Consider the following 21,135-nt stretch of genomic DNA (forward strand, 5'->3'; position numbering starts at 1 on the left):
ATAGTCGCACAAGTCAGGACCCTGGGACTTATATTCATTCCTCCATCTCCATGTTCTCCTCCTTCAGATGGGCTCACCTTTCCTATGGAATTTTAACTCCCCAATATCTTTCCCATCAGTCAGCTGCTTTCCACCAGGCCCTGCCCTGTTACTGTCTCAGCTCAGACTCTCATCTCCTCTCCCTGAGACCACTCAGATGTGCTCCTACGCCTTCCCCCACCACCAACCTTATCCCTGGCAAACACTTTCAAGACAGGTAATTACTTATAAACTGCAATCTCCTGAATTAGTTCACTGGCTCCCCATGTGTTCTAGTGGATAAGTCCATGTTTTTATGAGGGAATACAAGGCCTTCCAACCTCTCCTGCTTCATTTCTTCCCATTCTTCTACGCTTCCTCTCCTATCTCTGTCGCCCCACCTTTGTGCATGCGGCCCATTCTGCCTGGAATTTCCTGGCCTTTTCCGTATCTAATTCCTATTTGTCTCTCAAGATTCCGCTGAATCATGATCTGGAAACGTTTCTGAGCATCGAAAGCCAGGTAAGACGCTACTCTTCTTTGAAGTCATGGCTGTGAATCTCTCATCTAAGACACTTTTCACATTAAATTGCAAATATCTATGTGCACCAACTTATCAGTCATTAAGCTCCATGAAGACAAGAGCTTATTTTAAAAAATCATTTTAGCAATAGTGTGAAGGCTGGGGAAGGGGTAGAGTGGAAGGGGTCATCGGGGAAGGAGACATCTGTAATACTTCCAACAATAATTTTTTAAAAAAAAATCATTTGTGTATCTCCCTACCATAAACATCACAGATAGCATAATGCCTCCCCATGGTAAGTATTCAACACACATTTACTGGGATGAATGAGTCAGAACTTGAGGTAGCACTAATGTTTAGCTACTCTAACAAAGAGAAAAACAAACATTTAAAATTTACACTGAGAAAAAACCTTCGAAGCCTGCGAGACACGCCTCATCTCTGAGGTGCTCCAGAGTTCACTAAAGGCCCTCACTTCAGCTTGCTACTGCTTCCTTCTTGCTCTTCGGTGCCAGAAGTCTGCAACTGCATGTGTCTTTAAACTCATTTGGTCTCAAGTAATGGAAACCCACATCAAACCATCAGGGTGCTTACGCTCACTACAGAATCGAGGACGGAGCGGACAGCGGAGCTGTGGGCAGGGCAGGTGGCAGCGGGGCCCAAGCATGGAATGGAACCAGCCACACCAGCATTCTTCCCAGCTCACATCTCTGTTGCTGCTTCCTTCTCTCTCTCTGCTCACCACATTCTCCCCACTATGGGAAACGTGGCCAGAGATGGCTCACAGCTCTGTCACTCACAGCTTTAAGCTCTCCTTCATTTTTCATCCAAACATTACACAGACAATGCCTTATTTGGCCAGTTTTGTTAGATGCCTGTCCCTGGACAAATCAAGTACGCCAAGGGCACAGTCCCAGTGCATCCATGTGAAAGTACCCCTCTTAACCACACATAGGAGAGAAGAAGCCACTTCTAGAAAAGGGTGCCCATAGCCCATGTCAGGGGCTCCCTACTCCTAACAGCTTGGAAACTCCACAGTCAAGATCTGACGTTTCTGTCTTTCCCATACAGACAGCCTGTTTTCTTCCTTTCATGTTGCCTTCTTTGAAAAAATTTGCTTGCTCCTCAGTTTGTGGCAAACAAACACACATATAAACACATTATAATTTGACTGCTTGAATTTCTAGCCAATCCTGTGATTTCCTCTCTTCCAATCAAAAAATGGTTTCCTAGGTAACCATGAATAATTTGCATACTTCCAATACTCCAGTTTTCTGGTTCTGGGAACTCAGAATTTTAAAATATATTTTATATAGAATATAGCCAACCTTCCTAAAAGTACTTTTCTCCTTTTCCCTACCTGAACATTTGGTCCAAACTACATTATTTTTAAACCAGCAGTTTACTCAGAGCCCAACTTACTTAGTGCAACTCAATTCCTGTCCCTCAAGAACAATCCCCACCCACTCTGATGTTCTATCCTGCATGAAGTCACCATAATCGATTGTGAAGAGTTCTGCTAGCCCAACTGGAAAACGGTACCAACTGAGGTATCTTTTTGGATCACATAGAAAGGGATGCTAGTTATATCCTGAGAAAACATGACATAACATAGGTTGTTGCTGACTTTTCTTTATAATTTACTCATCAAAAATGTTTATTGAGTATTTACTATGTTCTATATCCCAGATATAATAGAAAGTTCAAGAGCCAGTGTTTGTCAGTAACTCACAGTATAGTGGTAGAAAAATGAATAAACACAATGCAATGCAGCAATTGCTAAAACATAAGAATGTGCTAGAAATGCTTATTCCACCATTACTACAGAATTTCAAAAATTGCATACCATGTACATTGAGGGACAGATGATCTGCCAGGAGAAATTCCTATATTTAATGAATGCTGAAATAAGTGATAAAATTCTGTATAAATGTCTAGACCACAGCTGTCAACTCTTGTACAAATATTTTAGCTGCTTAATTTTCACTACAAGTTTCCTCTCTCATCTTACTATTGCCACCTTCCTGCAGGAGGAAGTGGAGGCTAAGGGAAGCAGCCATATCTGTCAAACACAGAATCTAAAACTTTTGTGGGGTATTCTTTCTCCTTTGAGAATATTACACACATAAGGCATCTTACAAAATAGTTATGACCACAAAGATTATAAGGCAACTGGCATTTTAGTAATTTTTGTCCTCAGATCTAAACTGTACTCCCATGGAAAAGATTTTCAGTCTGAATGGAGATTTAGTCAGGTCTGTACTGAAATCCCAAGCCTTTCATTGCAGGTGTTTACCTGAAGGGAAAAGCCTAGGGAGGGGGTGGGGGGAGGGGCCTTGCAAGGTAGGCAGGAGATGGGGTTCAAAGTGGAGCTGCTGGAGTCCCAGGTGAGAAGTATGAGGCTGTGGGTGAGGGTGGGGGGGGGGGAGGGGGAGGGCATAGCTCTACACAAGCCTGAAAAACCATAGGGCACTAGGAGTGTCTCAACAAAGGTGCCCCAGCTGAAGCAGCACAAGGCCAGAGATGCCCAGCAAGAAACCCTGGGGGCTCATGGGGGCGGGGGGCGGGAATTGTCGCATCCAGTGGAAGTAAGCTTGTTTGTGAACATATCTGACACACCCTTTGAGACTTCAAGAAATACATGAAGGGAGTTTTCTTGAGACCGAGATTGTGTGGGCATGCTCAGGACATCTGAATACAAGCTCCCTAATTCATTTACTGACTAGCTCTCTTACTGTAGCAGTGGCCCCATCAACACAGGGTTCCCTAATCACACTACATTGCCTTGAGGTATCCTTCTCTTCATGTAAATCTTATGGAACATTCTACCTTGTTCTTTATCACTGCATACCCAATTATATTTCCGTGATAACACCTTCCCTGACTCCAAAACGACACTTCAATAAGCAGATCACAGTGACTCTACTACTATTAAAACAAGACAAACAAACAGCCTGAAGCTCTGGTAAAGACCTGCTAGTCTCCTAAATTTTATGACTTACCTGCCAACCCCCTCACCCCAGGTCTCAGATTCAGCCTCATTCTGGACTTCAAGCCCACTCCCAACTCTAAGAGGAGCCCTGGCCAGCAGCTTGCCAGCACAGCCTCCAGGCAGCCAGGGCATGGTTCCCCTGCAACATAAGAAAAGCAGAGTCCACATTCCTCTCTGCAAGTCGGCCTCCCTATGACTCCATCAGTAAATGAAATGCAGACCCTAAGCCTGGCTTCTCTGTGACCCCTGCCTACTCCACCACACTCCTCCACTGTGCTCACTGACTGCTGGGCCTCTTCCAAATGACCCTAATAAGATACCTTAGATCGTGGGTGCTGTATGGACCATCTGTGCACACCATTCCGTCCCCCTGGAGTTGACCTCTCATCCCTGCTCCCTGCCTTCTTTTGTACACCTTCCTGGCAGCTGCCTGAGCCTGAGTTATGAGGAAGTTAAGGAAAGTAACTAGCCCGAGGGACACAGGGGCTGCTGCGGCATGGCACTGCCCCAGCCTGTGAATTGTGAGTCGTGACCCTGGCCTCATGTGACGCTGGAGCCCATGGGGATTGGCAGCAGAAAAGGGCTTGCTTCTTACTCAGGAGGCAACCAGCAAGGTGAGGCCATCTCTGCTATTTGAAAATTTTAATTTTTGAAGAGTGACTCAAAGAGGTCTCACTTGTAGATTCCTAAGAACTCCTTACAAATCATAGGCCCATCTTTAGAGATTCAACTCCAAAATCTATAATTAGGATAACTTTGGTTTACCTTAGGTACAATTCTGAGGTTGCATAGTGGATTCATAAATCTTTTGGTTACTAAGCCAGATCATTAACTGTGATGGCTGTGGTACATTCAGGGCCAGGGATTTATGGGTGAGAAGAACAAGGCAACTGACACAGGGACAGACAATAGAGGCAGACTCCCATTGCTGGCTCTGGACATAGAATTTGGGTGGTAGCCAGTCGAAAGAAGTGACCTTAAAAATTTAAAGACCCGCCCGGCCAGCTTGGCTCAGTAGTGGCTGAGTGTCGACCTATGAACCCAGAGGTCACGGTTTGATTCCCGGTCAGGGCATATAATCAGGTTGCAGGTTCGATTCCCAGTGTAGGGCTTGCAGGAGGCAGCCAATCAATGATTCTCTCTCATCATTTTGTTTCTATCTCTCCCTTCCTCTCTGAAATCAATAAAAACATATTTTAAAAATATAAAATAAATTTGAAGACCCAAAACAATTTAGGGTCTTACTCAAAATGATGGGGTGGGATTGTCCCTCCCCGCCCCATTTATGCTAGCAATTCTGCGACTTATTTTCTCCTCACAGTTTGCCTTGGGTGTGCATTTTAATTTGCTTTAATCCGGTCAGCACTGTTGGGGTGAGACACGGAAACCTCGGGTACATGACTTACTCTTACCTTGCATCCTGGAAAGAGGTCATTCAATTTCCTCACCACGAACAGGTACAAGGGATGCCTAGGAGAGAGAGTATCCAAAGACTCTCCCTGAAAACCATTAATGGGAAGTTAAAGAAGGAAAAGTGGCTTCAGGTTAATTTTCACAAAGGTGTACTGTGAGGCAGTGCTCACCACAGGTGCAGCCCATTCAGCTCCTGGCCCTCTCCCAGGCTAGCTGCTGTCAAGTGGTCTCTCCTTCCTGCTCTGTGCAGGGATGCTACTCCTGGGGTCCTGCCAGGCCAACACCGAAGGTAATCCCAAGGAATCCTTCAGCAAATGGTGACAAGCTGGGGCACGACGTGGAATAGAACTAATGGTGTTTTACTTTATCTAAAAGTAAACAGGGCTGGTGGCAAACAGGGCTGCTACGTGGCAGCGATGAAATGTCTCCCATGGACTACTTTAAAGAGAAGGCGGAAAGTGAAGGAAAGTAGGGAGAAACAACTATCCAGGCTAAAAATAGTTTTCTTAGAATTGCTTTCTGTGCTGGCTGAACCGCAGCAATAAAAGTTCTTACACGCACACCACCAGTTCTGCAATAAGAATGAAGAACAGGACAGAAGCCAGGAGAGCTCTAAGGCAGCCTGGCCGCCGCTAGCCATCTCCTCGGGACTGCATGCTGTTAATCTCCAGGGGACACGACTCTGGCAGGCCTCCAAAGATCAGCTGTGGTTGGCTTTTCATTGATGACCCATCTTTAAGTTCAGATAACTGCACTTATTTGGTTCTGTCAAAAGGAACAAGACCAGGGAGTGATTTGCAACCAGATATGTCATCCCACCTGCCACTGTCCATAGCATTTTCCCAACACACAACCCAGAAAATAGCCACAGTGACTACACAGCTCTGCTGACCAGTATCTTTACTAGTTTACAAAGAATTTCTTTTTTTCTTGATTAAAAGTTTACTCCTTCAGTTGCAGGAAGAATATGCATCATTTCAGAATGACAGTTCCATACAAAGTCTCACTCTGCTTTCCTCTATGATCTGGCTGCCTCATCTCAGACTCCTAGCTGTACCAGGTTATTCTTTATTTTACTAAACAAGGTAAGCTGGTTGTGAAAGTTACTCTTTTGTTTTTACTCTAATAGCTAACAATTTTTTTAGAACTCTGTGCAGTCTTCAAAGCATTGCACATACACAGGCACACGGAATTTTTGCAGCTACCATTTAAGGATGACAGTACTCTCAGAGGTAGATGAAGCTGAGGTGCAGAAAGTCCCAATACCATACATATTGGATGTGGAAAGTCAAGATTCCACCCATGGCTTCTGACTGAATTCTGAGCTCTTTCCACTAGACTACACTGACTCTACTTCTCATCTCATAAACTACTTCCAGTCCTTAAAAAAGCTCCTCTAAGGAATGAAGAAGGTTCCACTTACCGTCCACCCAGCATCATGTAGTGATGAGCCTCCTTCCACTAATATAAACATTGTGGGAAGACAAAAGGGAGCTACTATACCAATTCAGTTCCACCTAAGGAGTTTCCATCTAGTGGAATAGACTAGAAAAGTTTAAATGTGAATAAAGAATAAAGATATGAATGAGCCAACTATTAGGACCAGTTACATAGTTCTATACATGGAGTAAAATGGGGGGCGGCAAGAAGGCAGTACTTGGATATTTGTTCTGAAAAACTGCCCAGTGAATCTTTCTGCTTGAAAATATCCAGCCTGTGGCTTCTTGCTCTGGAACGGGGCTGGGCTGTTTTATTAATGGTCCCTAACTGGATCAACAATGGGTTCTTGACCCAATAGTGGGGAAGACCGCCCAGACCCCAGGAAGCCAGGGCAAAGGGCTATACACAAAAGGGATGGTATTTGTCAGTTAATTAGGTTGGTTCCTCCCAGAATTTGTACTGGGATCATGACAGGACTGGCCAGAAAAGACTTTGGCCAATGCGGAAAGAGGTGGAAATGTTAATCCTATATAATAAAAGGTTAATATGCAAATTGTCCCTACGGGCGGGAATTCGACTGACCAGGAGTTAGACATGCGCTGACCACCAGGGTGCTGTGCAAACATGGTGGGCATGGGGGACACGGTGCTGGCAGAGAGCGGCAGTGGCGGCACTGCTGGCCCCAATGGGCCCCCAATGAGAGCGGGACCATGGTGAGATGGTGGAGCAGGTGAGCAGGCAGCGCCAGGCCAAGGCGGGTGTGAAGGAGGCAGCTGGGGGAAGGGAGGCCCCAGGCAGCAGCCGGCAGCCACTAGGGACCCTACCCATGCACAAATTTCGTGCTGGGCCTCTGTGTATCTATAAGTAGGGGAAAGGTGGAGGATACAGACACTGACCAGGAGGAGTAAGGAGAGGGACAAAGCCAGGACACTAGGTGTACAAGGTCTCTGACCCTTAGACTTGCCTCAGTTCCAAATAGCTTCCCAGTTCTATTCAGGTGTATCCTTAAATAAACCTCTGCTTCTTAAAGTGGCCACTGTAAGTGAATCTATCCTGGCAAAAGAAAGAATCTAAAAACTCAGAGTTCTTTTTACAGAAACTCAAGTTTCCTACTACAGAGAATATACTCACATTAATTAGATTCAGGATGCAGTGCACCTCATTCACAAGGTATCAGAAGGTAGACAGAAACAGAGGGTCTGCCACCCTGCCTCCTTGGTAAGGCTTCCTAGACCAATGGGCTCTTTCATCTGAATTTATAGCCTTAGACATGTGCCCCTTATTTTAAGTCAATGGATGTTTACTGACCATCAGTTATGTGCAAGAAATGGTACAGACCATTTATTAGGCTTAACTAACCTCATTGTCACCTTATGCTTTTTATTCCTAGTTCAGTTTTCCTATATTATTTGGCTCCATAAAAATTGGGATCTTGCCTCAAAATTCCTTGTGGTTCCCCCCCAAAAATGATGAACAAATTAGATCCAGAGACATAGAAGCATGGAACAGCCTGATGAATATCAGAGGGAAGGTAGGGTTGGGTAGGGAAAGATTAACCATATATGTAAAACTCATGGACACAGACAATAGTGTGGTGAAGGCCTGGGGCAGGGGGGAGGGGTCAATGGGGGAAAAGGAGGGACACATGTAATACTTTCAACAATAAAGATAAAATTTTAAAAATCCTTATGGTTCCAATTAGCCCAATATTTCCCAAAACACAGGAACTCAAGAATCAGTTGCTAAATACATTTATGGTTATATCTCTTGGCATAAAATTCAAGGAAATATAAAAATGGTAGTCCTGAGTGAAAGGCTACTGATTTCAGGTTAAAGAAAAAACACACAAAGAAATCGCTGTATAAACAGTAAGTCTACTGACCTGTAAATTAAGGTCAGAGGCCTGTCCACTTGACCCAGGAGGCTAGTTAGACCAAGGGCAGGCATCACCAAGCTGGTCAGGGATGTTTGCCCCAGTGAGAAAAGTTGAGTTGGGCCTGCTTTGTTGAGAGTTAGAATTGGGCAAGAGACTTGCAGTGGTGCTGAGAGCTGGAACCTGAAGGACACTTAGAATCAGGAGCTGGGCAGGGCATTCTGAACTCTGCATGATATGAAAGAGCAGAAGCTGTATGGTGGGAAGGTGGGGAGAGAGAGTGAGTGTGAGAAAATACAATGCAATAGAGAAGTAGAAATTGGTAGACATACCACAGAAAGAGTGGTGGAGCCCTAGCTGGTGGCTCAGTTGGTTGGAAGATCCTTCCGTTAGCCAAAAGGTTGCAGGTTCGATCCCTGGTGGGAGCATGTTATGGAGGCAACAACTAATAGATGTTTTCTCTCTCTCTCTCTCTCTCTCTCTCTCTCTCTCTCTCTCTCTCTCTGCCTTCTTCTCTCTAAAAATTAATAAAAACATATCTATCCTCACGTGAGGATTCAAAACAAAACAAAACAGAAAGAGCGATGGAGACAGAGAAAGGTCAGAGCCTGCTTTAGCTACTACTCTTTCTGAAGCTTCTTTTGTTGTCAAGCTTTTCCTGTTTGATCAAGTGTGTTCGTTGGGACCACAGAACCCCCACTGAGGCACTGCCCTTGTGAGGGCCTTCTATCGCTTCTCCCAGCTGATCAGAACATAAAAATAGTGCATGATTTTAAGAAATCTTTTCAAAAAGAATATTAAACATTCTCTGCTAAATGTTTTCTCAACAGGGCAATTCTGCCTGTGAAGGGACATTTGACAATGTCGGGAGACATTTTTGATTGTCACAGAGGGTGGGATTGGGTGTGTGATACTGAAATCTAGTGAGTAAAGGCCAGAAGTGCTGCTAAATAGCTTACAATGCACAGAACACACAACAATGAATTATCTGGCCCAAAATATCAGTAGTACAGACGGTGAAAAACCATGCACTAGAACCAACAGGTTAATAATACAAAGCACATGCTTTCTTCAATATTCAAGGGTCAAATGTCATATGATGCATAAGTATATGAATAAAGTCAAGACTGGGAAAATGTAAAAATGTTAAGAGTTGTCTTAGAGTGTTGAGATGATGGCTGAATCTCCACCCTTTTTATTTCCAAAGTTTTATGTGTTTGCATTTTTACTGGATGCTTGACAAAGCAAAAACACACAAATATACCAAAAAGAGAAAGAAGGAAGGGAAAGACTGGAGGAAGGGAGGATGAGTCACCTGAACTGCCTCACCCACACCACACCATGAAGTTAGGACCAGGCAACGTCCAAGACTCACACCCACTCAAAAGAGGGGCCAGCTACACTGAGAAGGGGCTTCTCGTGGGGAAGTCCTGCTTCAAAGTTCTGTTAAAAATGAAGACATATGTCCCAGTGTACCCACAGGCATATCGCGGAGACATTGCGGGATCCAGACCACTGCAATAAAGTGGGTATTGCAAAAAAGCAAGTCACACAAATTTTTGGTTCCCAATGCCTATAAAAGTTATATTTATACTATGCTGTAGTCTATTAAGTATGCAATAGCATTATTTCTAAAAACCCAATGAATATACCCTAATTAAAGCTACTTCATTGCTAAAAGACTATAACCATCATCTGAGCCTTCAGATAATCATAATCATTTTGCTGGTGGAGGGTCTTACTTCCGCGTTGTTAAAAATGCAGTGTCTGCAAAGCACAAGAAGGTGAAGCACAAGGTCTACCTGTACAAAACGAGGTCTACCTGTACTTTTGGCAAATTGTATAAAATATAACTGTGAGGAAGATCAAGTAGGGAGTCCATAGTTCAGCACACTCACCTCTAGCATCTAGGCTCTAACCAGACCCTGACTAACAGTGCAGGGGTTCAGGAAACATGTCCACATTGTATGAACAGCATGTGGCAAAGTAAGCAGCAGCCCCAGGAACAGAGTGTAAGTCTATGCTTTGGGACATCTCCAGCCAGCCCCTGCTGCAGACACCTGGGACATTTTTAGCTACCACTCTTTTCTTGGGGTTAAATCAGATACTTCTTTTAGAATTCTGTAATTCTAACTTCCAGAAAACTCTGCCTTAAACTCAAACCAAATCTGTCCTATTCAAATCCATATTACTTTACGGTCCATTTCTACCATTCAAAAGAGCAGTATTGGCTCGCTTCCCCAGATGAGATATCAGCAGTTGAAGACAATGGTTAAGTTTCCTTTTGCTCTTCTTTGCTCCTTCTCCGACCCCAGCATAAGAAATACTTTGGGCAGTTGCGCTTTCTCAGTATGTAGCACGTGCATATAGTACAATATTCCAAAGGTATGAACGCACACACAGTGACCCCAGCTCTCCTCTCCAGAGCTAAGTAATCCCTGCTCTACTTTTTGTGACATGAAATTTGGAACTACAAAAACTCTTGTGCACACTAAGTAGCCTATAGATTAAGTGGCAAATGTACTCTGGGAGAAGGTTCTGAATGACAAACTGGAACAAAATGTCAGCTTCTTCTAACTTGAACAGCTATCCTCCTTTTGGGCACAAACTGTTATTTGTAATCAAGAAAAAAATGGCCCATTTGTTTAACATTATAAAATTAGGTTCAGATTCAGCAGCTGATGTCTCTCTGAAACATCCTGGGATCTGTTCTTGGCCAAACAATAACACCTATTTAGCTCAGAGTGCCTTTCCCTCAGCACTAGCAGTTCTCAGCTGGGATGTTAGGTGAAGAAAGGGTCAGAGCTCTTGGACTACCTGGTAACATTTCATTGATGTGTTTAGATAACAAATGAAATAAATCTTGAGATCAAGCTATGCATTGATGAGTACAAGGTCAGGTGACCTTCACTTGCCACTGCCCAAGGAGGGTGCCAGGTGCTCAGGGAAGAATGACCTCCTTCGGGAGGATTTCAGAATCTTTAAGGGGGAGGTGATCTTTAAAAAAATTACATGTGTCTCCCTCCCCTTTATCGGGGGTCAGCAAACCATGAGCCAAATCTTGCTGACCACCTGTTTTTATAATGAAAGCTTTATTAGAACACAGCCATGACAATTTGATTTCGTTTTCTCTGTGGCTGCTTTAGAAAGAGCAGAGTTGAGTAGATGTGACAGAGATCATATGACCCACGAAGTAAAAAATATTTACTATCTGTCCTTTAACAGCAAAAGATTGTCACCTCCTGCCCTAGATACTTCCTGAGAATCATTGCATAAGGAGCCACCATGACTAAATAATGTGCTTTTCCTCAGTGTTGTAAAAGCAAGGTTTGTTTGTCCTTACTTTGGTTGTCAGGAATAAAGATTTGAAAAATAGTGGCTTAAACAAGATACTCTCTCTCATATAAAGTCCAAGGCTGAACTGACACTCCAGTGGCATGAGACCCAGGCTGTATTCCCCACAACTTCCACTACCAAGACACACTGTGGTCCAGAATGGTTGCCAAAGTACCAGCCATTATATTCACATCCAGGTAGCAGGAAGGAAAAAGGACAGCTTCAGCCCAACTTTTAAGGAAGTCTCTAGAAATACCACTAAACATGTCACATAAACTACTGGCTAAACTGATACACCTAGTATAGACTTTTCATTGGCTGACAAACTGCTTCGGTTAAAAAAAGATCAAGATTTTTTCTTAATTTTTCTGTCTTCCTCTCTCTTCCACTTTCCCTAAAAATCAATGGAAAAATATTCTCAGGTGAGGATTAACAACAACAACAACAAACAAAACACACACACACACACACACACACACACACAACACCAAAAAAAAAAAAAAAAAGGAAAAGATAGGTAGGCTCTCTGGGCAGGCTAATCATTTGGCATAGCTCCAAAATGATAGGACTTAAATGTTTGCTTAACATTTATTTAAGATCAGCGACAGAAGCATTTTCTGGCTGGTTGTTTGTTTTCAAATTTCCAATCAAAAGTATTGTCTCCTCCAGAAGGAAGTGGACAAATTCTCCTTTAGCACAACCAGTTAGCATGGGCTATGTGCAGACCCGAGTTATACAGTACTCCTACACAGTCTGTGACTTTGTCTTTAATGGACTGTCTGCCTGGTCTGTTCCTGAGTCCACAGGACCCTGATACTTCCCCATGCCCCCGGCATCCTCTCCAATTAACATGCCCGTTCCATTTACCCTCCTCACTACATCCCGGCAATAACATCTCACAGTGCCTTTAGGTTCTGCTCATCTCCAACCAAGAAAGACTACTCATCTCACTTTTCACACTGGTGATATAAGAGGTAGAGGTGGATCTAAGTCAGTATCAGGAAGCAAGAGCCCGAGAAGTAAGAAATAAAGAATGAATTCTGAATCCTTGATTCCAGAAGTTATCTGTGTATTAAACAAGAATGGAAAACAATGGTGAGTCATGTGCTTTTGGCATATCAGTTGACACTTCGCAATAAGTCTTATTCCCACATATTTGCTCCTCTTCAATAGTAATATCCAGACTTTCAGTATCAACATGTTAACTCTTGGAAATTTCTTTCTCACATAAAAGTACAGGGCTGAATGGTATCTATCACGTCAGGGGCCCAGGCTACCCTGTACATCCATTCTATTGTCTGTAAAGTTAGGAGACAGAAATCATCTGCCAGCTCCAAAATATATTTAAAGACTGCCAAAAAGAGCCAAAATCAAGTAGAAGCTAAATGGGAGGAAGCAAAGAGCAGAAGCACACAGAGTGCCATGTCTTTGAACACATATTCCTGAACACCAGCAAAAATACATTTCTCAGTGCTAAGGTTATAATCTGAAGTGCAAAGTTTATATCACCAATAAGTATTGAAACTGGAGTTAGCAAAGGTGGATTTTCTGTTAGTAACTAGGGTAGACTTGGGGTGGGAGGCAGACCTATAAAAGACTCAGAGATGGATGAGCCATGTTTAAAGAGTTGGTTTCATGGAGGTGGAGACAAAGAAAGCCTACGGTTGTGAAGACATGTAGCCTGAATGACTACTAGCCCTTCCCTGCCGAGTCACTCTGAACCTCACCCCCGAGGCTTGTGTCAGTAGCTGGTTCAGAAAATCCAACACATTCAAATATGAGTGACAAAAAGGCAATCATAAGCATAAAACTGACACAGCAATTACAATAGTTAAAAGAATAAGGAGAATGACAGAGAAGTCATAGAAAAATGCTGCCAACAAATCGTATGAAGTTTCTAGCCATATATATTACAATGAATTTTAAAAACCAAATGAAGCAATTTCTCTATGAAGGAAAATCACAAAGCAAAAATAACTCGGAGAAAAGAGAGCAAGGAAACAGAAACAGAATATGAGCTTGCAGAACTCAGACAAGGGGGAAAGCAGAGTACAGATGGAAATACAATGTGTGCAATGAAACACAGTAAGGAGCAGAGAAGACACAGGAGGAAAGCATTCAAAATGAAGTGGAAAACTTTAAAAACACAGAGTTCTAATACATTAGAGAGAAAATGGAAGGTAGAGAAGTCAGACTTAGGACGGCCTCCTCAGGCATCATTGGAGTCTCTCAAGAACAGTCCAATGGATCAATACAAACCCTGAGAGATAATTCAGGAAAAACAGTTCTAAAACCAGAGTAAAGTTAAACTCAGTTAGTGAGGGACAAATACATACATATCAGGGAGGACGGGTCAACGCCGAAATAAGTCCTGATAAAGTTATTACATTTTATCTTATGACCTGATACAGATTTTGGCTTGAGGTATATGGTTAATAAATATTCACCTAGAGATTAACAAAACACTTTTTCTCCACAAACTCTTCTTTGGGCCTTATCCTCTGTTCCTGGGATGTGATATACTACAGAATCACTTCCAAAAGCAATACGGAAAAACTCCAAGATCTTTAAAACATCCAGTTTCATATACTTTCTTTAACAGGGCAGGAAAGATTAAAAATGCATTTCAGAAAGATTTTCAGAAAGGACTGATATGAAAGGCTTTTCTGAGAAGCCATACGTTCACTATAAATTCAGAAGATATTTTGTCTACTATGCACTGGATTTCAGCAAAATTTTATATGTTTCCACATGCCATTGTCACATAGAGAGAACAAGGATAAAATAAATTTTTTTTACTTACTTTGGATGTTCAAACTTGTCTATAAGATCAACTTTTTCCACCAAATCTCCTCCAATTGTTCGTACTAAGTCATAGAAATCATTTTCTGTGTAATTCTCCGAGGGCAACCAGAATGAAATGTCATTTATCACAGCAGGATATTTGCTAAGAGGCTAACAAAATAAGAGAAGAAAAGATAGATTGAGTTGTTAGTTGGATGAGAATGTTTAAATTTTCATGGAAAGTTACACTTGGCTAATTAGAAAATGCTCATAAAATATTATTTCAACACTTGAATTTTCAGGAACAAAATAAATTTAAAAGATAAGCCAATATTCAAAATTAGCAAATTCCATTATGAATCTTATAGATTCTTATCTCATTCATGTGTAACATCACCATTTATAACATTTATATCACTATCAATGTTCAATTTAGTATGAAGCAATTTGAATTTATCATATTTCAGTTTTTTTCCATTTGAATATCAGAGAAGAAAAGTTCAAATTTAATTAACAAGTGATTCATTAACTTCTTGTGATACTTTCAGGAAGCCATTTTAATGGGAAATAAGGGCTTGTCAAAATTGGTATTTCAAATAGAAATGTCATTTTTGTTAGTATTTCTAATTATTAAAATAAAGAAATGAACTTATAAGTAGTCATTTAGGGAGTTATTTTACAAATTATGCCTCTAAGGATGTAATAAACACAATGTAGCCATTTCCTTCATTTTCCCTACTTTTTCCAGTTTATTAGGGTTCATTAATTCATTATTATATTGGACTAGAGGCCTAGTGCACAGATTTGAGCACCAGTGGGATCCCTCAGCCTGGTTTGCACTCTCTTGCAATCCGGGGTCCCTCAGGGGATGTTGGACTGCCTGTTTCGGAAACCGGCAGTCTGACACCATCTGAGGGATGTAGTAGTGTGCGAAGCAGCAGTTGGCCAGGGAGGAGCCTGAGCCTGGGTCAGGCGTGGTGCCACTCCCGCTCATCCTGGCCCTGCTGAGCCTGCTGCCGCCAAGGCTTGGTAGCACCGCCATAGCTGCACTCGTCAGCCGTGAGCCCAGCATCTGGTGCTTGTCAGTCAGCTGAGTGGCGCTCCCACTGTGGGAGCACACTGACCACCAGGTGGCAGTTCCTGTGTGAGCATCTGCCCCCTGGTGGTCAGTGCGCATCATAGCTACTGGTCAAATGGTCGACCGGTCGCTTAGGGTCTTATATATATAGATAGACATTTAAAATTAAATACTTTTAGAAGTTACTGCATTTGTTTACATGTCTTATGTATACTTTAGGTCTATAAGTTATAAAAATGTTTTATTGAATGTTTCATTACATAATTATAAAGTCCTAAGGAAATCTGATAAAGCTATAAATTTGTTAGAAGGGCAAATTTACAAACTGATTTATACCAAGCCTGATCCTATATAATAAAAGCCCAGCGACCAAACGGCAGAATGACCAGAATGACCGGTTGACCAGTCACTATGATGCGCACTGACCACCAGGGGGCAGACGCTCAATGCAGGAGCTCCCCCTTGGTGGTCAGTGTACTACCATAGTGGGAGCACCGATCCTTGCCTCGTCACCCCAGGCTCCTCCTCCTTGCTCCCTGCTGCCTCCTCTGGACACCTGCAGGACATGCAGCGCTGCTGCTGGGCTCACAGAGCTGACCCCGGAGGCTGGGAGGCGGGTTCATGGCTGCCTCGGGACTGAGGCCTACTCCACTGCCTCTCAGTGTTCTTGCCCCTGGGCCCAGCACTGACAGGGTCCCCTGATGAGGTGAGTGCTCCAGCTCCATGGAAGATGCCAAACCAGGGAGCAGCCGCTCAGAGGGCGGGTCCACAGCCGCTTGGCAGACCGGGATGATCCCTGCAGCCATGCCCCCCACCAGTGCACGAATCCCATGCAACGGGCCTCTAGTTTCATTATAAACAGTTTGTTGAATCACTGATCAGAAAATGCATTAAATTTTTAAATTGGCAAAACCTCTGAAAAACCAAATACTCAAACATAAATGATTATTCAATTTGAAATAGCAATAAAGTTGTCTAACAAATGCATCAGTTTAGAATATACATTCCCAATGAACATAATTAAGCTACCATCCAGGTACTCCTGACAAAATAACAGAGCTCCTGAAAAACATCCATGTTTTCTCTCCTAAAGGCAAGATGCTGTGATAAGAATCTATAGGTTAATGTAGCCACTGGAGATGATGGGAATTTGATGATTATACAATTGCTTTTCCCTTGACAACACCCTTTTGCCACTTAATAAAGAAATTTAGAAAGATTAGTTAAAAGGCTGGGATTGCCAGGATTAGCATGAAATCTACTCTTTTGAGCTCTGACATGAGACAAGATGAAAGAAATGGGAGCATCTGCGTCCCAACCCATGGATAATAGTTAGCACAGTCAGCCAGAATATATGCCCCCAAAACATTAAAAATACATATTACAGTTTTAAAAACCAAGGAGAAAACCCCAGGCTATTGTATTGCAAACATAGTTTAAGCTAACAGATTATAATGAGTTTAAAGTAATGATCTAACTAACAGAATCAATCACCATACTAATTAATATGTGTCAGATGTGGGGTACCTACTCTACTAGTGAAAGGGACAATACAATTTTGTTTTGAAAATAAGAAGGTAACTACAGATCTATGGTTACTGAAATGTAGGCTTTCTGGTGCTTAACCAAAGGCAGTGTTACAAACCATCCTATGGCTGGCTTCCCATTGCTCTTAGGTAAAGTCCTCAGTTCTTAAAAGGTTCTACTTCTTTCTATTGTTCTCTAGGTTCAGAACAGCTGGCTTATTTGGTTTCTTGGACACACTGAGCTACTTACTCCATATACCATTTCTTGCCTTCCCTGTCTTCAGCTACAACATTCACTCCTTATCATCCCAGACTCTATTAGTCCCTTATTATGTCACCCCATACCTCTCTTTCATAGTACGTTTCATCACTGGAATTGTTTGTGTAGTTACTTGTTTAATGTCTGCCTTCCCAGTATGATACCATTTTGAGGGTAGGATGTGTATCTGTTTCCATCTCCAAATTTCTCTGTCACCTTGAATAGTCCCTGTGACACTGTAGGTATTGAGTAAAAGAGAATTACAGAGCTGCCTTATGGGGGCCATGGTACATCACAATGAATCAAATCACCTGTTTTTTTCTTCTCTAACTGGACTAGCTAGTGAACAAATCAAGTAAATAGGGCATGGAGACTTGCCTCCATCCTTGGCCATGCTGTGACGAGGAGAGTGACCATGTGGAATGACAAAGAGGCTATAGGTGATATTCCATAGTCATAGAATCAGGAATTTTAAAATTGGGAGGGAACTGTCAACCTAATTAAAGAGGTAAATTGAGGCAAAATCAAAATACCAGAAATTGAGTTTTTTGGGTATAGCAGAGGATTGTAATTCATGAAACACATGCTGTAATAAGCTCTAGGCAGGTCCACTGAGGGTCGGGAGAGGGCTGTATTTATGGGCAAGAAGTACAAAGAAGGAGAAGTCCAGCAACGTGCAGGCAGTCAGTCAACTGACTCGAGGATGGGAGAGATTCTTTGTGGATTTTCATTGGTAGAAGACACTTGTAAGTGTCAGTCTCCTGAAAATCAGACATTTACCAGAAATCAGTTCTTAAGTTCTGAGGGCATACACATGAGAGTCTCCATTTCACATTCTCGAGTTCCATTTTAGATTGAAATCCTTTCAAAGACCTTAAATAGCATTTAATATTGATTGTGTTTTCTCATTTATGTTCTTGATCTCTAGACAAAGGCATGTCTATTTTATTATGTGTTACATGCTGTTGATCGGCTCTGGTGACCCCATGAATGAGTGAGGTCGATCATGTCCTGTTGAGCTCCTGTAGACTCAGCCTATGGCTCCTGTGTGGAGTCTATCCATCTCATATTTGGTCTTCCTCTTTTCCCACTGCCTTCTATTTTTCCTAGCATTATTATAGTTTTATCAAATAAACATCTACTTATTAGTTCTTTTGAGATTCCGTCTATAATTGTTTATTTTTAAAAATTTGAAAAGGGGGTAAAATTACAGATATAGTAGAGACTTTCAAAGCCATAAGTGAAATCATGAACTATTTTAATAATGATAAACGTGATAACTTGAATTCAATAGATAATTTTCACTTAAGGAAGAAAATTTAAACCAGGGACTCTGTACCAAATTGAATTATTAGTCAAATCTTACAACAAGTGTTTGATTCAGATATTCATAGTATCTCTTCATCAAATATTTAAAGTGAAGGTAGCTGCTTTAGTACATAAACTGTTTCCTGAAAACAGAAATGGAGGAAAACACAACTAATTTTATGAGGCTACTAGAAACTTTAAGCCAAAGCTGGACAAGCATAGTATAATTCAACAAAAAAATTGTAGACCAATTTCACCTTACAACCTACATGAAAAATCCTAAATGTAACTTCAGCAAACACGATTCAATAGCATATCAATATAATACCACAAAATGACCAAGTAATGTTTTTCTAAAATAATGAGAATGATGTAAAACAAAAATAATCTACTAATTGACATACAATATAAAGGAAAAAATCATGTGATTTTTCATAGATAGGAAGCACTTGATAAATGTAATATTTATTATAAATATTTTGGGGCAAACTATAAATAAAGAGGCAACATCCTTAGCCTAACAAGGTATTCAATAAAAACCTACAGCAAACATACTTAATGTTAAATATTTTTAGGAGCATTCCAATTAAAGTCAAGAGTAAGATAAGGATATCTACTCTCATCCTTGCTCTGTCTCATTATAAATCCTAACCAAGGCAAAAAACAGGGAAAGCCATGAACTAAATTAGTCAGAATAAAATAGGCAAAATTTGTGATCTTATATTTAAATCTTTCTTACTAGCTATATGACTTGGACAAACTGCTTAATTTCTGCTTTCAGTTTTATATGAAAAATGGAGGTATTATTAGAATCTACCTCATATAATAATTACTTTTTCATATATAGTTATACACATAATACATAAGGTTTAAAGTGAGTGAAATGGAGATACATATATCACTGGCTAAAATTAAAAAACATGAGTTATATTAAGATATATGAAGTATCTTACCTAATAATAGAGAAACATGTAAATTGACCGTACCTCCCCTACGCCCACAGACAACCAAAGAGAGTATGCAAATTAACCCAACAAAGATGGTGGTTAATTTGCATACATACCTGGGTCCTGGGAACCTCCTCGGCACCCAGGTCACTCCCAGCCGGCCATCGGGTGGAGGCTTTAGGCTTGAGAAGGGGCCGAGCCTGCGATCGGAGGTGTGTGTGTGGGGGGGGACCCCTTCCCAAGACTAAAGCCTGGGGCAGAGGCTTTAGGCTTGGGCAGGGGCCAAGCCTGCGATCAGAGGGGCCGGGGGTGGGGGGAACCCCTTTCCCAAGCCTAAATTCTGGGGCATAGGCTTTAGGCTTGGGCAGGGGCTGAGCCTGGGATCGGAGGGAATGGGAAAAAAATCAATGGAAACATATCCTCAGGTGAGGATAAAAAGAAAAATAAAGAAAGAAATGTCATATCCTATGAAAGACACATCTTGAAAATGCTTAAAGAAAGTTGTCATTTTTTCATGGTGAAGGGACTGGAGTCTGTGTTGATGAAAATACCTGGGCGGCTGCGGTGACTGGCAGTGGCTGCAGCAGCGGGGTGATGGGGCTGGCACCTTCCCCTGATCAGCCCGGTCACCTCCCGCAAAGGGAGGCCAGACTGTGGCTTAGGTCCGCTCCCAACGGGGAGCGGGCCTATGCCATGAGTAGGACATCCCCTGAGGGCTCCCAGTATGTGAGAGGGGGCAGGCTGGGCTGAGGGACCCCTCCCCAGTGCACAAATTTCGTATTTATATGAATTTAAAAAACAGGGTAACAATAATATACGTATATTAAAAAGATGTGGGAAAGCTATATATACTAGACTTCAGAACAATGATTACCTCTGAATAAGGAGGAAAATGTTTTCAAGGAGAGTATAAAAGAAATTTCAACTGTCTTCTACACTAATAAAAGAGAAACATGCAAATTAACCATCATTCCACTACACCAACCCACACCCACCAGTCAATCAGGATTGAGTACGCAAATTAACCCAATCAAGATGGTGGCAGGTCATGGAGCTGGAGCAAGCAGAAGGCTTGGGTTGCCCTGGCAATGGAGGAAGCCAAGCTTCCCGCCCACCCACCCTGGCTGGCCTGGGCCTCCGCTCAAGGCTACAAAGTTTCCATTATAGAAGATAAATAAATCCCAACAAAAATGGCGGTGGCCACAGAGCTGGAGCAAGCAGGAGGCTTGAGTTGCCCCAGGCGATGGAGGAAGCCAAGCTTCCCGCCCACCTGCCCTGGCCAGCCCTGGCCTCCGCTCAAGGAGGCGCTGAAAAAAAGAAAGAAAAAGAAAAAAAGGAGGGTCTGGGACCTTGGGTCACCAGGGAGTAATCAGGCCAGGATGGGATGGCAGGGGCCTTTGAGGGTAAGCAGACCATCAGGGGGGCCAGTTGTGGGTGAGCATGCTGTCAGTGGGGGGTCAGTTGGAGGTGATCAGGACAGTAGGGGGGGCAGTTTGGAGTAAGCAGGCCAGCAGGGGGGCTGTTGGGGGTGATCAGGACAGTGGGGGGGCAGTTTGGAGTAAGCAGGCCAGCAGGGGGGCTGTTGGGGGTGATCAGGCTAGCGGGGGGGGGGCATTTGGGGGTGAGCAGGTCAGCAGC

General features: G+C 42.5%; 1 protein-coding gene across 5 annotated transcripts in view; it reads right to left on the reverse strand.

Annotated features, from left to right (window-relative positions):
- FARS2 (phenylalanyl-tRNA synthetase 2, mitochondrial) overlaps positions 1-21,135 on the reverse strand; it is a 571,059-nt gene that overhangs the window by 153,172 nt on the left and 396,752 nt on the right. For all 5 annotated transcript variants that reach the window (XM_054721518.1, XM_054721515.1, XM_054721514.1 and 2 more), the window contains one exon: positions 14,399-14,550. In XM_054721518.1, the coding sequence (XP_054577493.1) occupies positions 14,399-14,550 (152 nt within the window). The remainder of the gene's footprint in view (positions 1-14,398; positions 14,551-21,135) is intronic.

This window comes from Eptesicus fuscus, chromosome 9, assembly GCF_027574615.1.
Source record: "Eptesicus fuscus isolate TK198812 chromosome 9, DD_ASM_mEF_20220401, whole genome shotgun sequence".
Taxonomy (NCBI): Eukaryota; Metazoa; Chordata; class Mammalia; order Chiroptera; family Vespertilionidae; genus Eptesicus; species Eptesicus fuscus.